Raw genomic sequence first — 20,894 nt, forward strand, 5'->3', positions numbered from 1 at the left:
TCATGTGGAGTGCTTGCAAAGCAAACCCATTGTCCCTCTATTTCTGGTGCACCTTTCTCCATTGTCTCCTTATCTGTCTGTGCCTACGTCTGACTGTGTACGTATAATTACAGTCAGTTCAGTTCAGTCGCTCAGTTGTGTCTGACTCTTTGTGACCCCATGGACTACAGAACACCAGGCTTCCCTGTCCATCACCAACTCCCAGAGCTTGCTCAAACTCATGTCCGTCGAGTCAGCAATGCCATCTAACCATCTCATATGTATACTTTTCTCACATCTAAATTCTTCTTTAGTAACAAAGAATGCTCTGTCTCTCAGCAGTCCCAAAAATATTCTGTTTTATTTCTCTCACCATCCTCTCTCAATAAAGCATGGCTTCTGCCCTCTGAGTTTGGAAGGACCAGTGATAACCTTTAACAGTTGTACATGTCAATAGAAACAAGATCCAGCTACATCACCTTAAGTCTCAAACATCTCATTGCATCTGCTAAGAGATGTCTTTCTTGGTCTGTCTCAGTTTTGTTTAACTCCTATCTTCCCTACAGAGATGCTGGGCACCCTAACCTTCCAAATGATTCTGAAGCTTCACAACTAAGCTCCTTGGCATCCTTTGCATCAGTAATTGGCTTTTTTCATATTAGCTTACCAATTGATAAAGGAAGTCACATTAAACCTGGCTAAATTCATGGGGGAAAAAAACCCAGAGATCTGACTACCCTTCTTCTTCTAGGTGTGTAACAGGTCCCTTACCAATGACTTATTCCCTGCTGGGCTTGACTACATGCTCAGTTCTGCAGCAGCTCCCTATCCCAGCCCGAGCACTGAGAGTCTTCAGGCATTCATTGTCCCCAAGGCTGCAGAGGGGCACTTCTACCTGCAGATTCTTACTTGACCCATCAGAGTCTAGGCAGGGAAATGGAGACCAACATAGATCTTTCAGCAGAGGGAATTTAATACAGGAAATTGGCTGCACAGTTAATGAAGCAACTGAGAAGATAAACAGTACAAATTGAGTCAGTCCAGAAATCAACAACAACAAGCAGCCACTATTGCTCCTAGACCTGGAGGGGCAATGAGAAAAGGTGATGTTTCTAGAGTCCAAAAGCTGAGGCAATCCAGCAGGAGATAGAATCACTGTACAGAGTGCCTGTCAGGACCTGAAGCAACCGATGGTATGTGGCCACTGCCAAGGATACTGTCTAAGATGAACAAGAGAAGGAGAGAGACCCCTCTCTTCTTCTTCTCACCTCCAGTCGTCTGGCTGTGGTCCTCCACTCACAAGCCCACCTGCCCAGAAGCCAGAGAGCAAAGGATTCTGAGCATTGTGGTTCTCCACGAGATGGAGCAGAGTAAGTGTGGGGAAGGGGCCCGAGAGCAAATGCACAGCCTCCACCCTCCGCATGCTCTTTGCTCAAGGCTGTGTTGGCCTTCATCCCTTCCAGATAGCTGCTTTTTGCTAATTTCTCTCACGAAGACAGCTGGCAACTTGATACAGGCATCATATTTTTGTATGCTCTCCTGGATTGAACAGATGAGGGGAGAGGAAAAAAACAGAATCCTCCGTTACTTTGGGGTGGGAGCGCTGAGCTCCATAATATCTGTCGTCATCAAATCTTGCTCATGTGGATAATTGCTGTCCCCAGTCCTTTAGAGGAGAGCAGTGTCTCTTTTTTTTTTTGTGGGATCGTCAAGGTAGACTGGCTCTGCTTATTCTTACAATGGAGCCTGGAGGCTCAAGGACAGCTTGAGCAATTATCTTCTATTCTACAAGACCAAACTCACAGGCCAGACCCCTGCTATGCAGCCACATTCTGCCCTGGAGGGCCTGTGTGCACTGGTGATTCCAGAGGGTGGGTGAGCTGCTTCAGGGGACCTCAGCTCTTGTCTGTGTGGTGAATCCTTTCCAGGCTGCCTTCCCGGACCGTCTCTCTCCTCTGCTACCTTGGAGCCCTCGCTGCTGACGTAGGAGCACACGCAGAGGGGAATGTGGACAGGAAGTGTCCAAGAGCAGAGCACAAGAAACAAAAGGCCCTAAATTTGTGCAGCCAAGAAAATAACATGAAACAAGATGAGGGATTCGGGCTGGACTTGTTTTGTTTTGGAGCATTTCAAGGGGCCAGGCACGCAGTTGTGTTTGGATTGGGAAGAAAGGGATAACTGTGCAGAAGAAAATCCGTTTCAGATTTTAGTCTGGCCATTACTGGATTACAGAAAACACCAAGAGGATTAAACTGTGTGAACGTATGAAAGCAGTTGTACCCAGACAGGAGGGGAACTTGTCTCCTCCTGGGACATGTTTGGACAGTGTTTGGAAGCCGTGGCTTGCTTGTCCATCCATCACCGATCTGGCATCACTGGGAGCCGTCTGCATTGTTTTCCTTTTCCTAGCATTAATGATCACTATTAAATATGAATAACAGCTGGTTAGGACTCTTGATTCAAAGTGACAGAAACCTCAGAACTCACTCAAAACGGAGGGGCTTTTACTACTGCCTCATCAAATCCAAGGAGTTGAACTTGTAGCCAGAGACAACACGGAGATGCAGTAAAATCGGGTTCACAGTTTTAATTCTGTTAAGATTTGTTCTGTTTCTTTTTGCTCCTCTGGTCATTTCTCTTACTTCTGAGATTCTTTCTCTCCCTGCAAACCTTAGCTCTCTCTATTTTTTCCATGTTAGTTTGCAGGGTTCTCATAACAAAGCACACCAACTGAGATGCTAATGCAACAGAAATGCCATGTCTCACAGTTCTGGAGGCTAAAAGTCCCAAATCAAGGGGTCAGAAGGACCGGGTTCTCTCTGAAGGGAAGGCTCTCCCCAGGCCTCTGTCACTGCCGCTGGTAGTTCTTGGCTTGTGGTAGCATAACTCCCATCTTCTCTGTGTCCAAATCTCCACCCCACCCCCCTTTTTTAGGACACAAACCACATCGGATGAGAGCCCACCCCAGTGACCTCATTTTAACTTGATTACCTCTGCCAAGAGGCTATCTCCAAGTAAATTTCATTCTCAGGCACGAGGGATTAGGACACCAACATACCTTTTGTGGAGGACATAATTCAGCCCATAACACTCACATGGCCACTTATTAGTGGCTATTACTAGTGAATTTTTAAAGTTATTAATTTTTATTTTGGCTGCACTGGGGCTTCATTGGGTCAATCATCACAGCTAGAGACCACATTCCTTTTCACTTCCTGTTTTCAGAAATCCCAGGGAAGAATTCCAACTGACTCAGCTTTGATCAGGTTCTGATCTCCCTGACCCCACCCCCCGGAACTGTAGTTAATCTGGCTTTATTAAGGCTCCCAACCCTGAACCAATCAATGATGGGCAGGGAGGCAGGGCCCTTTTTAAGAATGTGGAAATTCCATCTAAAAAAAACAATACAAATGAACTTATTTACAGGACGGAAACAGATTCACAAGCATAGAAAACAAACTGATGGTTCCCCAAGAGAAAGTGGTGGGGGGAGGAATAAATTGGGAGTTTGGAATTAACAGATGTACACTACCTTACATAAAATAGATAAACAACAGAGATTTACCATACAGCACAGGGAACCATATTCAATATCTTGTAATAAACTATAATGGAAAAGAATTTATATAACTGAATTGCTTGGCTGTACACCTGAAATCCTTACAATATTGTAAATCAACCGTACATCAATTTAAAAAAAAAAAAACAAAAAACTGTGACACTTTTTACAAAACCCATGAATCTGTCAGATCAGCTAGTTAATGGCGGGTACACATCATCACCAAATCATAATGGTTTATAGCAAAGGGTTCACTCTCTCACGTTCACCATGGGCTGAAGGAGGGGTGGGCTGGGGGAGGGGTTTCAGCTCTGAGGTCCCCCAGGGACCCAGGCTCACAAATCACCCCAACTGTGCCGATCTCCGTGCCAGAATGAAAGAGCTCTGAAGGGTCCTGCGGTGGCAGTTAAATCTTATACCTGCAAGTGGTACACCTGTGCTCACAACCCACCGGCCTCAATTAGTGAACGACCCTCTCGCAGTGCGCCACCCGCCGGTGCCCGGAAGGCTGCCCAGCCGGAATGGGGGCGGAACAGCGGCACCGAGGCTCAGGACCCACACAATGGGAGCAGCAGGGAGACGCTTCCCCAGGCCAAGACGGGGCGCTGCACAGTCAGCTCGTGATGGAGCATTCCAGGGCCTTCCCCGCCAAGGGAGCGGCAACCGGAAGACAGCAGGACTGAAAACACTTGGGTTTGGGCTTCCCTCATAGCTCACTTGGTAAAGAATCCGCCTGCAATCCAGGAGACCCCGGTTCGATCCCTGGGTCGGAAGATCCCCTGAGAAGGGCTACCCACTCAGGTATTCCTGGGCTTCCCTTGTGGCTCAGCTGGTGAAGAATCCGCCCTCTATGCGGGAGACCTGGGTTAGATTCCTGAGTTGGGAAGATCCCCTGGAGAAGGAAATAGCTACCCACTCCAGTATTCTGGCCTGGAGAATTCCATGGAGTGTATAGTCCACGGCGTCCCAGAGAACTGGACACGACTGAGCGGCTTTCACTTCGCTTCACTTGGCTGCAGCACGGTGGGGAGAGTGGCAGGGACCGGGCGGGAGACATGGTCAGGCTGGGCGTGAAGAGAAGTGCGTCTTCTAGGGAGAGCTTTGGATTTTGTCCCCGAGACAGTGAGGCACCAGCAAGCATTTCAGGCCAGGAACAGCAGGGTCAGACTTGCATCTTAGGACGAGCACGTGGCCTTCCGGTCATGTGAAGGAAGGGTTTGGAGAGCGCCGGAGTTTCACAGAGGTCAGGGCAGGGTTTCGTGGTAGAAGCACCAGGTCTGGTGGCTCCTTGGCGTGGGAGTGCACTTGTGTGCACACAACAGGAGTGTGTGTGCCTGCTCAGTCGTGTCTGACTCTTTGAGACCCCATGGACTGTAGCCCGCCAGGCTCCTCTGTCCATGGAATTCTCCAGGCAAGAATACTGGACTGGGTTGCCATGCCCTGCTCCAGGGGATCTTCCCAACCCAGGGACTGAACCCACGTTTCTTGCCGTGGCTTTGTGGAAATGCCAGCCTCAGAACTGGTGATGTTCTGATGACAAAGCTGACCAGAGGCCTGGGGGTCTGGGAGCACTCAGGCGGTTGAGAACAAGAGTGAGCATTTGTCACACATATTCAGATTGCAGAATTTTTGATGCTGTGCTAGAAGGGCTTAAAGGTGAGCATTGGTGAAGTATTAGGTCGGGCCAAAAAGCACCCTTTGGCCCGACCCAAGAAAAGGTTCAGAAAACTGAAAAAACTTTCCACTGACTCCACTAAGGTCCTCAGGTTGCTTCATGGCACCTGAGAACAGTTAACTCCTTCACCCCACCCCCACGCGATGCTTCCTTGTATGCCAAGTCTTGCAAGCAGAGTTCTCATGTATCCCCGGCAGCACGTGGTCTTTCTCTGGTGAGAGCCCAGTCTCTCTCATCTTACTCATGGGCAGGTGAATGCTGATGCCCCACCTGCTGCTCCCAGTCTCCTCCCTGACAAACGTCCCTGCATTAGCATGGATCCTCCTCAATCTTCTGAAAGATAACAGCTGCACATGTTGCGAATTTGGGCTGCTCACCCGGGGAGGATTTGCGCACCATTGCCTGCCATGGCTAAACTTGAGAGCCGCTGGGGAGCACACGGGGGATGAACCACACAAGAGAACACTGAGTGGAAACCTGGATACAGCCCGTGAGCCAGAAAATGGCAAGCGAGCTCCACCTACCATCCCTGCACGAGAGATCCTCACTGCCACAAGTCTGGGGCTGGCTCTCTGGACACACGGAGGACCTGTAAAAAAAAAAAAAAACAACAAACTCAGGCCTTCCTGAATGAGGATGCCTAGTGAGAAATCCATAGGAAGGCTACAGAAAACCATGTGTTGCCTTTATTTCCCCCGTGTGCATTAAAAGTGCATAGCTGCTGGACATGAAACATTCCTTTACGCTGCCCTGTGGCTCATGGTCTGGATGTGGATGCTGGGGGCAGAGAGGAAGCCAGGTGGGAGGGAAGCTGGGGGGAAGCACCTCTAGGGATCTCCACCTGGATCTGAGTGTCTCAAGCAGGACAGCCCAGATTTCTCCATGCCCACCCCCACCCATGTGCTCTCTGAAGGAGCTGTCCTTCATGTATGCAGTTGATGCTCTGGGTGAGTTTGTCTGTGGGGATGTGTATGTGTTTTTCTTTTTGATCTGAAAATTGGTCTTTGGGTTCACAAGCAGCAGCTGCCATAATTAAAATGAAATAACCCACTTCCTCCAGTCCTCAGGGAATTAAAAATTTAAAAAATCCGTATTGTAAGTGGACTCAGGAATGTGGTGAATCTTCTCTTCTCTCCCTGTTCACTTGAAACAAGTTTCATGGCTTTGCTTTTCTCTGGAGCCAGAGGAAGAGAAAGGAATGATCCTTTGCTGAGAGTGTATCCCTGTCCCAGGCACCACGCAAGTCTGTCCCAGCTGCACAAGCCAGGGTCTGAACCCAGTTTTAATGCTTCATCTCCTTCTCCTCTGCCATGTGCCGTTCTCGTATTGTGTTAGACCCCAGCTCTCTCATACTGATCTGATTCTGTCCGGAGACCTGGGAGATTTGGTATTATTAAGATGTTATTGAATATGTTGGCACATATAATTGTCTTGGATTAGAAACCAAAGCTCTTAGCAGAGTAACACAGTGAAGCGTCCCATGCTAAATGATTCCATGCTAATGAGATGGTTTTCAGAGGATTGTATTTGTTCTTGAAGGTGTTGTTTAGAAGTCGCTATTCAAACCAGGCTGGGAAAATAAAATCCCAGAAGAACCACAGACTCTGTGGTCTGTTTGGATGTCAGTTGAAGGGAATTGAGGTAGAAAGGGACATCTGTGTACCTGAAATTGAAGCCACAGTGGTTACCCTCTTCAGGAAGGTCCCAGTATGGTGGAGGAGAAAGATATGCCAACAATTCCAAGATGCTGTTAATAAGCTCTGGAAGTGTTAGTTGCTCAGTTATGTCTGACTCTTTGCAACCCTATGGACTGTAATCCACCAAGCCCCTCTGTCCATGAATTCCCCAGGCAAGAATACTGGAGTGGGTAGCCATTCCTTTCTCCAGGGGATCTTCCCAACCCAGGGATCAAACCTGGGTCTCCCGCATTGCAGACAGATTTTTTCTTTTACCATCTGGTCCACCAGGGAAGCCCAATAAGCACTAGGTCAAGGGTATTAACAACCTGCTATAATTGCAGCATTTTTTCCTCCAAAAATCCATGACTTCAGTTGGTAAATTTGTGAGGAGAGCAAACCTCACTGGGAGGGCATAGCCAAAATGTTGAACATAAAAAGACGAGAAGAAGTTATTACACATTCTTATGTATGTACCCAGGGCCTGGCACTTAGTCTCTCTAAGTCATTATTATCATTCTCATTTAATAATGAGGAAACTTAAGGTTCAACCTCTGGGTCAAGAAGATCCCCTGGAGTAGGGCACAGCAACCCATTCCAGTGTTCTTGCCAGGAGAATCCCATGGACATAAGAGCCTTGTGGGTTGCAGTCCATAGGGTCGCAAAGAGTCAGGCACAGCTGAAGTGACTTAGCATGCACGCACAAGGAGCTAAGTGGTTTGCCCAAGGCCCCATAGGTATAGCCAGTAACCTGGGGAGGTTGGAGGGTGTGATTAAGACCCAACCTATTTGCTTCCTAAGTCCCTGCTCTTGCCACTGTACCAGGCTTCCCTGAAGAGAACCTATGCCTTGGATTGTCCAGTGTATGGCACAGCCATCACCGTGTCCCATGTTTAGAATGAGGAAATCTTTTTTTCCTTGGGAAAAAACCCAAGTTTTCGCAGCAGGCCTCTTGATGGGAGTGATTCGTGACAGTTCTCTCCAGGCTGCAGGTGTGCCAGTGCAGATGGAGTGCACTGAGTCCTCCGAGCAGTCCTCCCAAACAGTGACGGGCTCCTCACTGGCATTCTCCATGGCCCAGCAGAGGAGGCCTGGGTATTCAAGTGGGTTTCCCTGGGCTCCTGGTCGGCTGCCTCTCTTAAACGTAGCTGACAGAAGTTAGCACTCCCTACAAGAGAATAAGGTGGTCCCCTGCTACTTTTGGAATTCTCTGCAAGAGCCTGTAGTCCATGTTGTTTGGGAGACAACTCACGGTATTATCTTCTAGATTGGGGTCACCTGGGGGAAAGCTGGAGGCTTCCCAGGTGGCGTTAGAGGTGAAGAACCTGCCTGCCATTGCAGGATACTTAAGAGACAGGGGTTCGTTCCCTGGGTCAGAAAGATTCCCTTGGAGAAGGAAATGGCAACCCACTCCAGTATTCTTGCCTGGAGAATCCCACGGACAGAGGAGCCTGGTGGGCTACCATCCATGGGCTCACAAAGAGTCGGACACAACTGAAGCGACTTAGCACGTACGCACGTACGAGGGAAAGCTAACTGGAGCAAAGGCACTTGGCACTTAATTCCATCTCAGCCTCTCAAAAGGCAGCCCAGGAAACCATCCTGCTTCTCCCATCCCCTTCCTAGGGCAGGTGGGAGGTACTCTGGGAGCAGGTGTCCTGGGCTGTCCAGTGTACAAGTGTCCGCATAGGTCACAGCATGCTTTAAGGCTCACCTGGGAAAGGAAAGAACCGGATCCAGATCTCATCTACTGTGCTTCCTAGCCGGGGGATTAGGGGACAGCAGCTGGAATTCCCTGAAGCCTCATTTTCTCATCTACAAGTCTGGAAGGAATAGGTTTGTCTCCTACAGTTGTTTAGGAGGTTAACTGAGCTCAAATATGTACCCAAACACTGCCCAGTGCGTGGCACACAATTAGCTTCCTCCCCTTCCAATCCGCACTGTGCAAGCTCGCCAAATCCATCCTCCTGCAACATGTCTCTAATTATGTCACATCTCTGCTCAGAAGCCCTCAGTGGCTCTATTACCAGTGAATGATGGCCACCTTCTCTGTTTTGACGTTCGGGGCCCTGCTCGTTGGGGTCCGTGTCATCTGTCAGGTGCCTTCCACTTCCCCTCACGCAGTCCTCACTCATTCTTCACCCACACTTTCCCCTCCCACCCCGGTGCCCAGCCACACATGGTACCATCATGCCCTCACACGGGTGCTCACCCTGTCCCCATGCCAGCCCCCCCCAAACACTGTCCCCGGCCGGGCATGGTACCATCATGCCCTCACAGGGGTGCCCACCCTGTCCCCATGCCAGCCCCCCCCAAACACTGTCCCCGGTGCCCAGCCGGGCATGGTACCATCATGCCCTCACAGGGGTGCCCGCCCTGTCCCCGGTGCCCGGCCGGGCATGGTACCATCATGCCCTCACAGGGGTGCCCGCCCGGTCCCCATGTCAGCCCCCCCACCCTGTCCCCGGTGCCTGGCCGGGCATGGTACCATCACGCCCTCACAGGAGTGCCCGCCCTGTCCCCGGTGCCCGGCCGGGCACGGATGGTGTGCTGTCCCGTCCGTGCTCCCTGGTGCGTCAGCTGGCGTGGCCTCTCTACTCCTCCCTCCTCTGACTGTTTTGTTTTCCTGTTCCCACCTCCAGAAGTGCCAAGCATTCCCGTCACTTGCAGCCCCTCTGTCTTATTCTCCTTCCCACCCTGTGAGCCCTCCGAGGGACTTCTGAGCCCCCCGTGTGTCCTGCTCACACCTAACACTCCCGAATGCGAGGGAGCGAGGGATGAACACCCTCACCCAGTCCTAACTGCATTTCCCTTCATAAACTGCTGCTACATGAAAGGGAAAGCGTTAGTCGCTTGGTAGTGTCCGACTCTTTGTGGCCCTATGGACTGTAACCTGCCCGGCTCCTCTGGCCATGGGATTCTCCAGGCAAGAGTACCGGAGTGGGTTGCCATTTCCTTCTCCAGGGGATCTTCCCGACCCAGGGATTGAACCCAGGTCTCCTGCACTGCAGACAGATTCTTTACTGCCTAAGCCACCAGGAAAACCCTAAAGCCTTTGGTCAGTCCTTGGGTATTTTGGTTTCGTTAACCGTCAAATGGTGCTTATTGGAGGTACAGTCAGCCCTTTATACCCATGGGTTTCATGTCTGTGGATTCAACCAACCACAGATTGAAAATATTCTGGGGGAAGAAAAGTCTCTAGAAAGTTCCCCAAACCAAAGTTGACTTGGCCCCACCAGTAAATGTTTACATAGCATTTACATTGTATTTACAAGTATTTACATATCATTTATCTTGTGTAAGGTATCATAAGTAATCTAGAGATAATTTCATGTAGATTGGAGGTTATGTGTAGGTTACATGCCCTATACTGTTTTATATAAGGCACTTAAGCATCCATGGAATTTGGTACCCATGAGGGATCATGGTAGGGATCCCTACCCTGGAATTTGGTACCCAGGAGAGATAAAATCCTTCTCTATGTACCAAGTGATGACTTGACGTTGAAAAAGGGAATTCGGGGATACAAACGGAAAATAATAAATGAAGAAAGGAGTAGAGGTTTTCCCTGGAAGCTTGGCAAAGATGAAGGCGGAAGAGAAGTAAGCCTGAGTTCTGCAGCGTCTTCAAGATGGGGGATCAGATAAAGGTCCCAAGTAGCAGCTCTGGAGCCAGAGTGAAATTGTGTGACCTGGACAAAGGAGAGGGGTTTGAGAAAGACACTACGTGCTTCATCCAAGTCACGGGATACAATTACGACCGCAGTGTGTCCCTTGCAGGCCAAGCCGACAACGCTGAGTCCTAAAATCCACAAGGCGCCGGGCCCGGGAGAAGAGGGCCACACACAAGAGGAAGGGCCTCTCACCACGTCCATCGTTACAGCCAATTTCCTGCTCCCCTCTGAAACTCTGGAGGGCAAACTAGCAATGAACAAGGCACAGTAAATAGAAATTAAGGGCACAGTAACCATTACCGCTCATTTGAGATACATAAAATGATAGACATTTCCTGTGATTACTGCCTATTTTTTGTTTTAGTGAATATAGTATGGTTTATAAGGATTCTTCTAGTTTACCTCCAAACTTAAGTCTTGCTGATTCTAACTGGTGGTGTTTGGGAGCCTGAGCCCTGAGGGAAAGCTACTCTGCACTTGGGCAGAGCCTGGTGAATGTTCCCACCCAATACAGTCACTCTGTGTAGAATAACGAGAATTTACAATAAAGAAACAGGAAATGCAGATGAAGCCAGCAAAATTTCACACCTAGGGGAGTTTTGTCTTAATGAAGATTGCCAGTAATTCCTCACCTTCTAATAGGCAATAATGTCTTCTTAGCTAGGCTCCTAGGTATATTTGGCAAATATGTATTCAGGGAATTTCTCAAACAATGACTTTGTACTTCAGATGGATGTATCCTTCGTGCATTGTCCTTTAGCTTAGTGCGTCTTTCATATAAAAAGGCAATTTGTCGTGTCTCCAGCGGGTGAGTGCAGTAGTTGGTGCAGGAGAAGTACAGAGACCTCAAGTGTACTTGAAGTCCTCGTGTCTATGAGGACCTGTGTTCAAATCCCAGCTCCTCCTCTCGCAGTGATCTGCTGCAAGTGGCTTAACGCCTTTGGCCCTCTTGTCACTCTTCCTTGGAGTGAGATGGAATTTTCTTTTATTCATTTCACAAAGCTTTATTGTGGACAGACACCTCTTTGGGCACTGGATGTGTGGAGATGAATCAACAGTGTCTTAGAATTCTTGGGGCATAAAGAATCTTACATGTAGCCTAGCTCAGAGTTTTTCTCTTTCAGACAAAGGCTCAAGGAGGGGAAGTGATTTGCTGGAGGTTGCAGAGTGATAAGCAAGTGGACCAGAACCAGACTCTTGGGTGTAAGGAGCTTTGCCCATGTGACTCCCAGACGATATATGGCAGGGAGGATGGGGCCATTCTATAGGGCAGGACACTAAGTGATGTATTTATTTGCCCAGTGAATCAATGATAGAACTGCTGCAGAGGCTGGTGCCCTGGCCACATGCTCTGCCCCCTCCTTGCTCCCTGCTTCCATCACAGCACAGTCAGTCCTTCACGGAACACTCGGTGTCTACTCTACACCAAGCTGCCTATGCCAGGCTTGTAAAGCCTATGCCAGGCTGCAGTTCTGACCCTCCAGGGGTTTGGTAAGCTTGAGGAGGCATGTGTCTACAGTGGCTGCCACACAAGGCCAGATGAGACAGGAGTGGAAAGAAAGGTTGCAGACAGGGTGTTGTGCAGGATTCCCAGGGTATTTGAGACCCCACTTGCTTTTCTGCATGCCTGGGGGACCAGGAACCAGCCCCCTCTCCCCACTGGTGCACATTTGCTGCGGAGAGATCTGTAAGACAGGGTCAAGGACACCTTGCCACTGCACTCCCTTGAATCTCTGTTCTCTGCCTCAACAGGAAGGATCCTGTCCCATCCTCCAGGAGCTGATGGCCCTGGAGAGAGGGCTTCAGGGCCCACGGACACTGCTGACTCTTCAGAACGTGCTGACATGGAGCCAGGTCAGTCCCTTGTCTTCCCTGATTTTCTGTGTCATCAACTGCAAACCTGTGGTCTTAATGAGAAATGGCGTCTTAGAATCTGAAAACAGGTTGAAGGCTTTTGCCAACTAAGCTGCCTAGGGAGTGGAGAGGTCAGGCCAGGGTGGAGGTGGCCTTCTTGGAGAACAGATGCAGTAGCGGGATTGGTGGCTGCTGGAAGCCAAGCCAGTGCCAGCTTGGTGGGCGGACAGGGCAGGCAAGGGCCAGGCATGCAGCCGGGTGTGAGCGGGGAGCTGGCACCCAGGAAGCATGGTGCGTAACCAGGTCCACCAGAGGCTGCAACGGCCTCGAGAGTCATCCTGGGGCCCTAGGCACCAAGGGCAGGGTCCAGAGTTTGGTGGTTACATTTCAAGCTGAGTTGGAGTGGAATAGGAGGTGAAGTTGAGAATGAGGTAGGAGGAAGTGTGTGGGCGACTGCCCAGAGGACGGGTGGTCCACAGGCCAGGTCCAGCTGGCCAGAATGGCTTTCCCGGGGCTTTTCTGGTACTGCTATGCAATGGCAAAACCAGAACACACCTGTGGAGGAGTAGGGAGTAGAAGGATGTTTCAAACTAGAGAAAGAACACGGCAGAGAGAAGGGGAGCATCATAAATGGAGCCTGGGTCATCGGGAAGGCTACAGAATCGGGGGAAAGGTCAGGACCCAGGGGATGAGCCTGAGATGGTTGGATGGTAACATCGATTCAACGGACGTGAGTTTGAGCAAACTCCAGGAGATGGTGAGGGATGGGGAAACCTGGCGTGCTGCAGTCCATGGGGTCGCAAAGAGTCAGACACAACTGAGCGACTGACCGAACAGCAACAACAAGCTGTGAACCAAGCACTTCTTCTTACCGTGTGGACGATCGTGCTGGGTAGAAGCCCGAGTCTTTCTGGGCTCAGTTATGCTGCAGTAATAAGTGAACTCCGGAATCTCAGTGGGTTCACACAGTGAAGGTTTATTTCTTGCTCATGCTACCCATCTAACCAAGGAGGGTAGAGGTCTCTGCCCTACCCCGTGACTCAGGGGTCAGGCTGGTGGCAGCTCTGCCATGTTTCAGGTGTAGCCCCTGGAACAAGGGGCCACCTTGATCTCCACATCGGGGGAAGAGGTGGCCGGAAGGTTAAGCGCTGGCTCTTAAATGCTTTGGCTCAAAAGTGGCACAGCCTGTGGGCCAGAACTAATCATGTGGTCTAACCTGGTTTCTAGGGCTCTGGGAAGTATAGATATTTGATGGGCGGTAACTGCCTCTACCATAGTAGGTATTATGAGTTCCATTTTACAAGTAAGAAAACTGAGACTCAGAGACTTTTTTTTTCCATTTCTTTAGTTTTTTAATCTGATGTGTGTGTGCGTTCTAAGGCACCCCAGTTGTGTTCATCTCTCGGTGAGGCTATAGACTTGTGGCCCACCAGCCTACTCTGTCCATGGGGATTCTCTAAGCAAGAATACTGGAGTGGGTTGCCATTTCCTTCTCCAGGGGATCTTCCCGACTCAGGAATCAAACTCGCATTCCTATGTCTGCTGTATTGATAGATGGGTTCTTTATCACTAGTACCACCTAGGAAGCCCCTTAATCTGGTGTTCCAACCAAATAACTCATATTCAGAACTAATGATATTAACACATTCTAAAGAGATTATCAGTATTTTTTTTTTTACCCGGAGACATTAATTATCTTATTTGAAGTCTCCCAGCTAAAAAGCACCAGAGCCTAGATCATACATAACCTCAAATTCAATCATTTATTTACCAATTCAGCAAAAACATATTGCATATTGACAGTAGACCCAGCACCACGCTAGGCTCTGGGAATATAACAGGGAACAAAAACAGACGTAGCCTCTGCTCTCAGCCTGGTGAATGTCTATAACTACAAGCTGGGATAAATGTTTGCCAGTGGAGACACAGTGGTTTTCTGTACATGCTAAGTCTCATTAGTCATGTCCAACTCTTGTGACCCCATGGATTGTAGCCTGCCAGGCTTCTCTGTCCATGGGATTTCCCAGCAAGAATACTGGAATGGTTTGCCATTCCCTTCTCCAGAGGATCTTCCTGACCCAGGGATGGAACCCATGTCTCTTACATCTCCTGCATTGGCCAGTGGATTCTTCACCACTGGTACCACCTGGGAAGCCATAGTTCTCTGAGGACACCTACTAAGATTTTTGCTTTTTATAGAGGGACAGGTAAAATGGGATGACATTAATTGAGGCATTGTGCCAAGTACTTGATTGATGCATCTCATCAAACAGCCGCAACCCCAAGAGGTAGTTCTTATAATTCCATCTCAAGAGTCCCTTGGACATCAAAGAGATTCAACAAGTCCATCCTAAAGGAAATCAGTCCAGAATATTCATTGGAAGGACTGATGCTGAAACTGAAACTCCAATACTTTGGCCACCTGATGCGAAGAGCTGACTCACTGGAAAAAACCCTGATGCTGGGAAAGATTGAAGGTGGGAGGAGAAGGGGATGACAGAGGATGAGATGGTTGGATGGTATCACTGACTCAATGGATGTGAGTCTGAGTAAACTCCAGGATTTGGTGATGGACAGGGAGGCCTGACATGCTGCAGTCCATGGGGTAGCAAAGAGTCAGACACGACTGAGCAACTGAACTGAACAGAACTGAAGATGACAAAACGGAGGCTCCTTCAGCAAGGGAAGATGACTGGACTGCAGGTGAACTCTTTCACCCTATCCAGGCTCACTTGTAAGGAGGATGTGAATGTTAAAGTTAAAAATTAAATCTTATTCCTCACTGCATCTAATCCCAAGAAAGGTGGTCTCCTCTTCCTCCCATAAATCCCCCCCATCCCGGGCCTCTTTTCTCGCTGGTTCCCCGAGCATTCTGCAGTGTCACATGTGAATGCAGCTTTCAGCTCTGACAGAGGGGCCCCTCGGAGCCCAGAGAGGAGGTCACTCATTCCCCTGGTGATGCTGCCGCGAGAGCTGGGCCCAGAGCAAGGCTCGCTGAACCCAGGTGCATTGAGACAGAGGAGAAATTGCAGGAACTTCAGTAGCAGGATCTGAGCCTGGCAGGATGGGGTGGACTCTCAGCCTTGGCACTGGGGGACTCTTCTGTCTAGAATGTTCCTCCTCTTCTGTCCTGTCTCCTTTCCCCCCACCCCATCGCTCCACTCACACTTGGTGCTGCATTTGCCCTGACTCCATCACTTTTCTCCCCTCCTCAGCACCTGTGACAAGCTCCTCTGTCGCCTCCCTGGTCCGAGCCAGCCTCAGACCTGGATCCTTGCAGTGGCCTCCTTGGGGGATTCTGCTGCCACCATTCCCTCCCGGGGGAGGGAACAGATCTGATCTTATGGGTTCGGTCAGATCAGATCACTCCTCTGCCCACAGTTCGCTCATGGTTCCCCAGCTCACGCAGAGGAAAGGTCACAGACCTCCCCCTGACCCCCCAGGACTCACCTGAGCCAGCCCCTGCCCCCTTGTACCCCGTCTCTATCCCTCGCTCACGCCAGTGGCCCCGTGCTCATCCTGAACCATAAACACATTCCCCCCTCAAAGCATAAGGCATCGAATCCCTTTTCCAGTCTTGGAGAGAACTCTTCAGGCAGAGGGAACAGGCCTCCAGGTCGCCATCCAAGCGAGCAGAGCATAGATGGGGCTGAATCAGCAAATGCAGCTGGGGTCCCGAGGTGTGAGCAAGGTGGGCTTAGAGGAGGTGAGGAGGGAAGGCAGTCCTCGCCCCCCGGGTCTTCCGGTGCCCGTCTTCCCTTTGACCATTCCTCGGTAGCATTTATCTCCACTTGGCACTTTGTATATTACTCTTAAGTCTGTCTTCTGCTCTTCCCCCATTGGAATGCAAGCTCCATGAAGGCAGGGGGTTACTCTGTGTTGTTTCGGCGGGGTTCTGATGTCTAGCACACTGCCTAGGATGTAGCAGGCACTCAGGAAATAGGCGCTGGATGACTGAATGAGTAAACAGCTGAATGAAAGATTCCACAGCGCGACTCGTTATGCTCTTCTGTTCTCGGCACCCTGCCTCTATGTGTGTTGTCCCCTCTTCCGGGAAGGTCCCCACTGCCTTCCTCCCCGCCCTCACCCCCTCGTCCTCACTCACTCTGCCAGCCCAGTGGGGCCACTCCCCTGCAGCACATCACCCGGCCACTGTTCCTCCATCCCCCTGAGCCCGGGGTTTCCAGGGACCAGCTCAGATCCTCAGCTGGAGGCCCCCGGAGCCTGGCGCACAGGTAGCGTCCAGTAACAGCTCATTGGGCTGAGCTGAGTTGACCAGAACGCCGTCCGAGGGGCCTGTCCTCCTCTTCCTCCTTCCCTCACCCGCGGTCGGGAGGCAGGAGCCCTTGCTGCCAGCTCAGTCTCCTCCTGCTTAACGCCTGCCTCAGAGATCAGGAGACGAGGCAAATGGGACACTAATGAAATTCAGAGAGAAAACTAAATTGGGAGGTGTTGCAAACACGGTGGAGGAGGGAGATGTGATTTAAGAGGCTTGCTCTAGCTCCAGGGTGGGAGGGGAAGTGGGGGGCGTGCAGAGAGCACTGGGCTGGAGGGAGCCTCACACAGGCCGACTTCTGACCCCTCCACCTGGGGTGGCCTGTCCACCCCTTTAGCTCACAGGCCTCACTGTTCTGGCTTTAAATTAGGGGCCTGTTCTTTGCTTGACTCATTCGTTCATTCATGCCTTCCCACCACCTTGCCCAAAAAGATTTGCGTGGGCTAGCAAAATTGTAGTTGATTAATTAACACGAAGAACATTTAATGCAAAATTAAGATAGAATGTGAGGGAGGAAAAAGGGAAATGGAGACGAGAAAGTGATCAGGGCCAGTCAGAAGAGGGGTTCTTGGGAAGGGGGCGTTTGGACACCACTGTCCTGAGGATGGCACAGGCTCTCGTGACAAGTGCGTGGGGCTGCAGCCGTGACTGCTCTTTAGGGATGGCGGAGCGCCTGCGGTCCAGGGGAAGTGAGGACGGCCGCTGTCTCAATGCCCACTAACCTGTTCTTCGTGTCTTCAGTTATAGGCATCGGCTGACTGCTGTGTGCCGGGGACCACCCCACTGCCCCCCACAGCACACCATTTTCTATCTCTTTGAATGTTCACAGTAGTGATCTTTTCTCACAAGGTAGTCTTTTTTTAAGTAATTATTTTAGCTGGAGGATAATTATCCTGTGATGGTTTTTGCCATACATCAGTATGACTCAGCCATAGGTATACACGTGTCCCCTCCTTCCCCTTCTCATCCATCCAGCTTGTCACAGAGTACCAGCTTTAGGTGCCCTGTGTCATACATCAAACTTGCCCGGGTTACCTATTTTACATATGATAATGTATGTGTTTCAATGAGTGAGTGTGAGTGATAGTTGCTCCGTCATACCTGACTCTTTGCAACCCCATGGACTGTAGCCTGCCAAGCTCCTCTGTTCATGGAATTCTCCAGGCAAGATTACTGGAGTGGGTTTCCATTCCCTTCTCTATGTTTCAATGCTCTTCTCTCAAATCATCCCACCCTCAGCTTCTCCCACCGAGTCCAAAAGTCTGTTCTTTACCTCTGTGTCTTCTTTGCTGCCCTGCATGTAGAACTGTTGGTACCATCTTTCTAGATTCCACATATATGTGTTAGTATATGGTATTTGTCTTTCTCTTTCTGTCTTACTTCAGTCTGTACAACAGGTCCTAGGTTCATCCACCGAATTAGACCTGACTCGAATGTGTTCCTTTTTATAGCTGAGTAATATTGCATTGTGTATATGTATCACAACTTCCTTATCCATTCATCTGCCAATGGACCTCTAGGTTGCTTCCATTGTCTTAGCTATTGTAAATAGTGCTCCAGTGAGCATTGTAGTACATGTGTCTTTTTCAGTTCTGGTTTCCTCAGGGTATATGCCCAGCAGTGGAATTACCTTTTCAAGTTCTTTTTAGGGATGAGGTGATTGAGGCTCAGAGATAGAGTCATCTTTTCAGCAAATAGTACTGGAACAACTAGGGATCCACACACAAAAACTTGAAGTTAGACCCCTTCCTCACACCATATACAAATATTAGCTCAACATAAATCATCTATCCAGCATCCTGGTGGGTACCACTAGGTGAGCATTGCAGCGGAAGTGTGTTGAGAGGTTGAGGCCTCCTGGTAGAAGGCTTGGGATGCCATACAGGGAAACCGAGATGTTCTGTTGTTCTTGTTTAAGAAATGATAAACCACTGAAAGTTTTTGCACAAGCATTTAATTGATGGTTTAAAATTTACATGTGCAGAAGACTCTGATCACCAATAGGCAGATAAAAGTCATCCACTACTCATTCAAAGTCACTCACAAATAAAGTAATGTCAGTGATCTAGAAGAGAAAGGGAGATAAGAAAAAGAAAGAGGAAGGAAACTAACAGCTAAGTGAGCACTCACGGTGTGCCAAGCATTCACCATATTATCTACTCATCACAGCACTTAGGGAGTACTTTCTCCATTTGACAGATTTGTAAATCGAGGCATCCATCCCCACCCCCACCCCAGGATTATTGTTGTTGTTTAGTCACCAAGTCATGTCTGACTCTTATGTGACCCCATGGACTATAGCCCATCAGGTACCTCTGTCCATGGGATTTCCCAGGCAAGAATACTAGAGTGGGTTGCCATTTCCTTTTCTTTCCCAACCCAGGGATTGAACCCAGGTCTCCTGCGTTGGCAGGTGGATCCTTTACCACTGAGGCACCAGGGAAGTCTGTCTGCCCCCGATGCCTTACTAGTAGATGCAGAATTGGGATTCAAATCCAAGTCAGTCTGCTTCTAAAGCCCAGGATTACTTTTCCCACTCCCCCACCTGGGCTTGGTATTGTTCATTTGAACAAGCATGTTTATTGCTACAACCTGCTCTTTTTAAAGTGCATTGCTGTCTTTCAAGCACACTTTTTAGCTTTGGGAATATTGAACAAGAACCTCACGTATGGTTCTTTGTTCCAGCCTTTTGGAGTCTGCCATGGCAGCTCCCCTGCATGTAGCAGACAGTCAGCAGTCCTCACTTTTGTATCTGTTACTTTTCATAGACAACATGGCCACAGATGAGATGGTAACTATTAACTAGAGTTACTGGTGACTGAAAGATAACTGAGTGGCCAGGCCTTGTTAGAACCATCCATTCTGGTTAGCGCTGGGAACCTGGGGGTTCAGAGAACCTGGGACAGAGTAGTTACTTTGCTCAGGGTCAGAAATCATCCTAATTGGAACACGCTAATTCTCATAGGCGTGTGTGCTAAGTCGCTTCAGTTGGGTCTGACTCTTTGTGACCCCGTGGGCTATAGCCCGCCAGGCTCCTCTGTCCATGGGAGTCTCCAGGCAAGAATACTGAACTGGGTTGCCACGCCCTCCTCCAGGGGCTCTTCCAACCCAGGGATCGAACCCGCGTCTCTTACATCTCCTGCATTGACAGGCAGATTCTTCACCACTAACGCCACCTGGGAAGCCCGGGTTCTTGTATAAATACTGAATAAAGCAAACATGACTTATGAGGCTAAGAATGTGTTGTCACATTTGGTGCCAATTATGGCAGTGAAGCAAAGATAAATGAACATTGATTGAACTCTTTCTGTGGGTTAGTATCTGTGCTGGGCACATAGCATGTCTTATTCTCAATGTGAAAACCCACATGTTTGGTGCTCTCTGAGCTAGGGACAGTCCCATTTTCCAGCAATCAAACTGAGATGCAGAGAAGATGCTTGCTGAGGGACACCTCTGTCCTAGTTCTGGGTGGAGCTGGGGTTTGAAGCTGGGTCTGTGTGCCTCGTCCTCGGGGGTCCCCACGCCATCCTCCAGCTGGGGAGAAGCTACCGAGTCTGGTCCTGGTGAGGCGCCCTGCTTCCATTTGTGAGGATGGAACCATACCCTCAAACTGGTTTCAGGCTCTTTCTGCCCAGACCACCTGCCTGTCCTCCAAGGCTTCTTTTCCCTCCCCGAGTTGGCACCTTCATCTTCACTCCAGGCACCTGGGATGTCTGCCATCCTGCCATCCTACAGTCCTCTTTCCATACCTAGTGTCTGCTTAATCAGTGTCAGGACTCAGTAAACACACAGATGGTCTAAGTTGGAGGAGGAAGGATCTGGTGACCTAACATGAAATCCACAAGGTGCCCCAGATGGAGCTCGAAACCCAGAAGTTCCCTGTTCATGCAGAAGAGGAATCCTGATGAGGGAACCATTTCTGGATTGCCTCTACCAGTGTTTTGGAAAGTGACAACCAGGCAGCCGTAGACACCAGGGGTGGAGTTCTGTCCTTCCCTGAGGCCTTGCCGGAGTCGTGGTTCAGAGAGCCACATAGACACTGCTGCGATATTCCTGCCCATCTGCACCTCCTTTAATGGAGTCCCCGTCTACCTGTCCCCCATCCCTGGGGCAGTGCTACGGTGCAATCCTGGGTGCACAGAATCATCACAAAATGACTTATAAGCTGACTCGCTGGTTCATTTCCAAATGGGAAGGCCATT

The 20,894-nt window shown here is 49.7% G+C and overlaps 1 protein-coding gene across 11 annotated transcripts in view; it reads left to right on the plus strand.

The window, feature by feature from the left end:
* The window catches only part of TENM4 (teneurin transmembrane protein 4), an 861,213-nt gene that overhangs the window by 276,239 nt on the left and 564,080 nt on the right, over positions 1-20,894 (plus strand). For all 11 annotated transcript variants that reach the window (XM_070457221.1, XM_070457226.1, XM_070457220.1 and 8 more), the window contains exon 3: positions 12,315-12,416. In XM_070457221.1, the coding sequence (XP_070313322.1) occupies positions 12,407-12,416 (10 nt within the window). In that variant the 5' untranslated portion in view covers positions 12,315-12,406. The remainder of the gene's footprint in view (positions 1-12,314; positions 12,417-20,894) is intronic.

The sequence above is a fragment of the Odocoileus virginianus genome, chromosome 28 (assembly GCF_023699985.2).
Source record: "Odocoileus virginianus isolate 20LAN1187 ecotype Illinois chromosome 28, Ovbor_1.2, whole genome shotgun sequence".
In the NCBI taxonomy this organism is placed as follows: domain Eukaryota; kingdom Metazoa; phylum Chordata; class Mammalia; order Artiodactyla; family Cervidae; genus Odocoileus; species Odocoileus virginianus.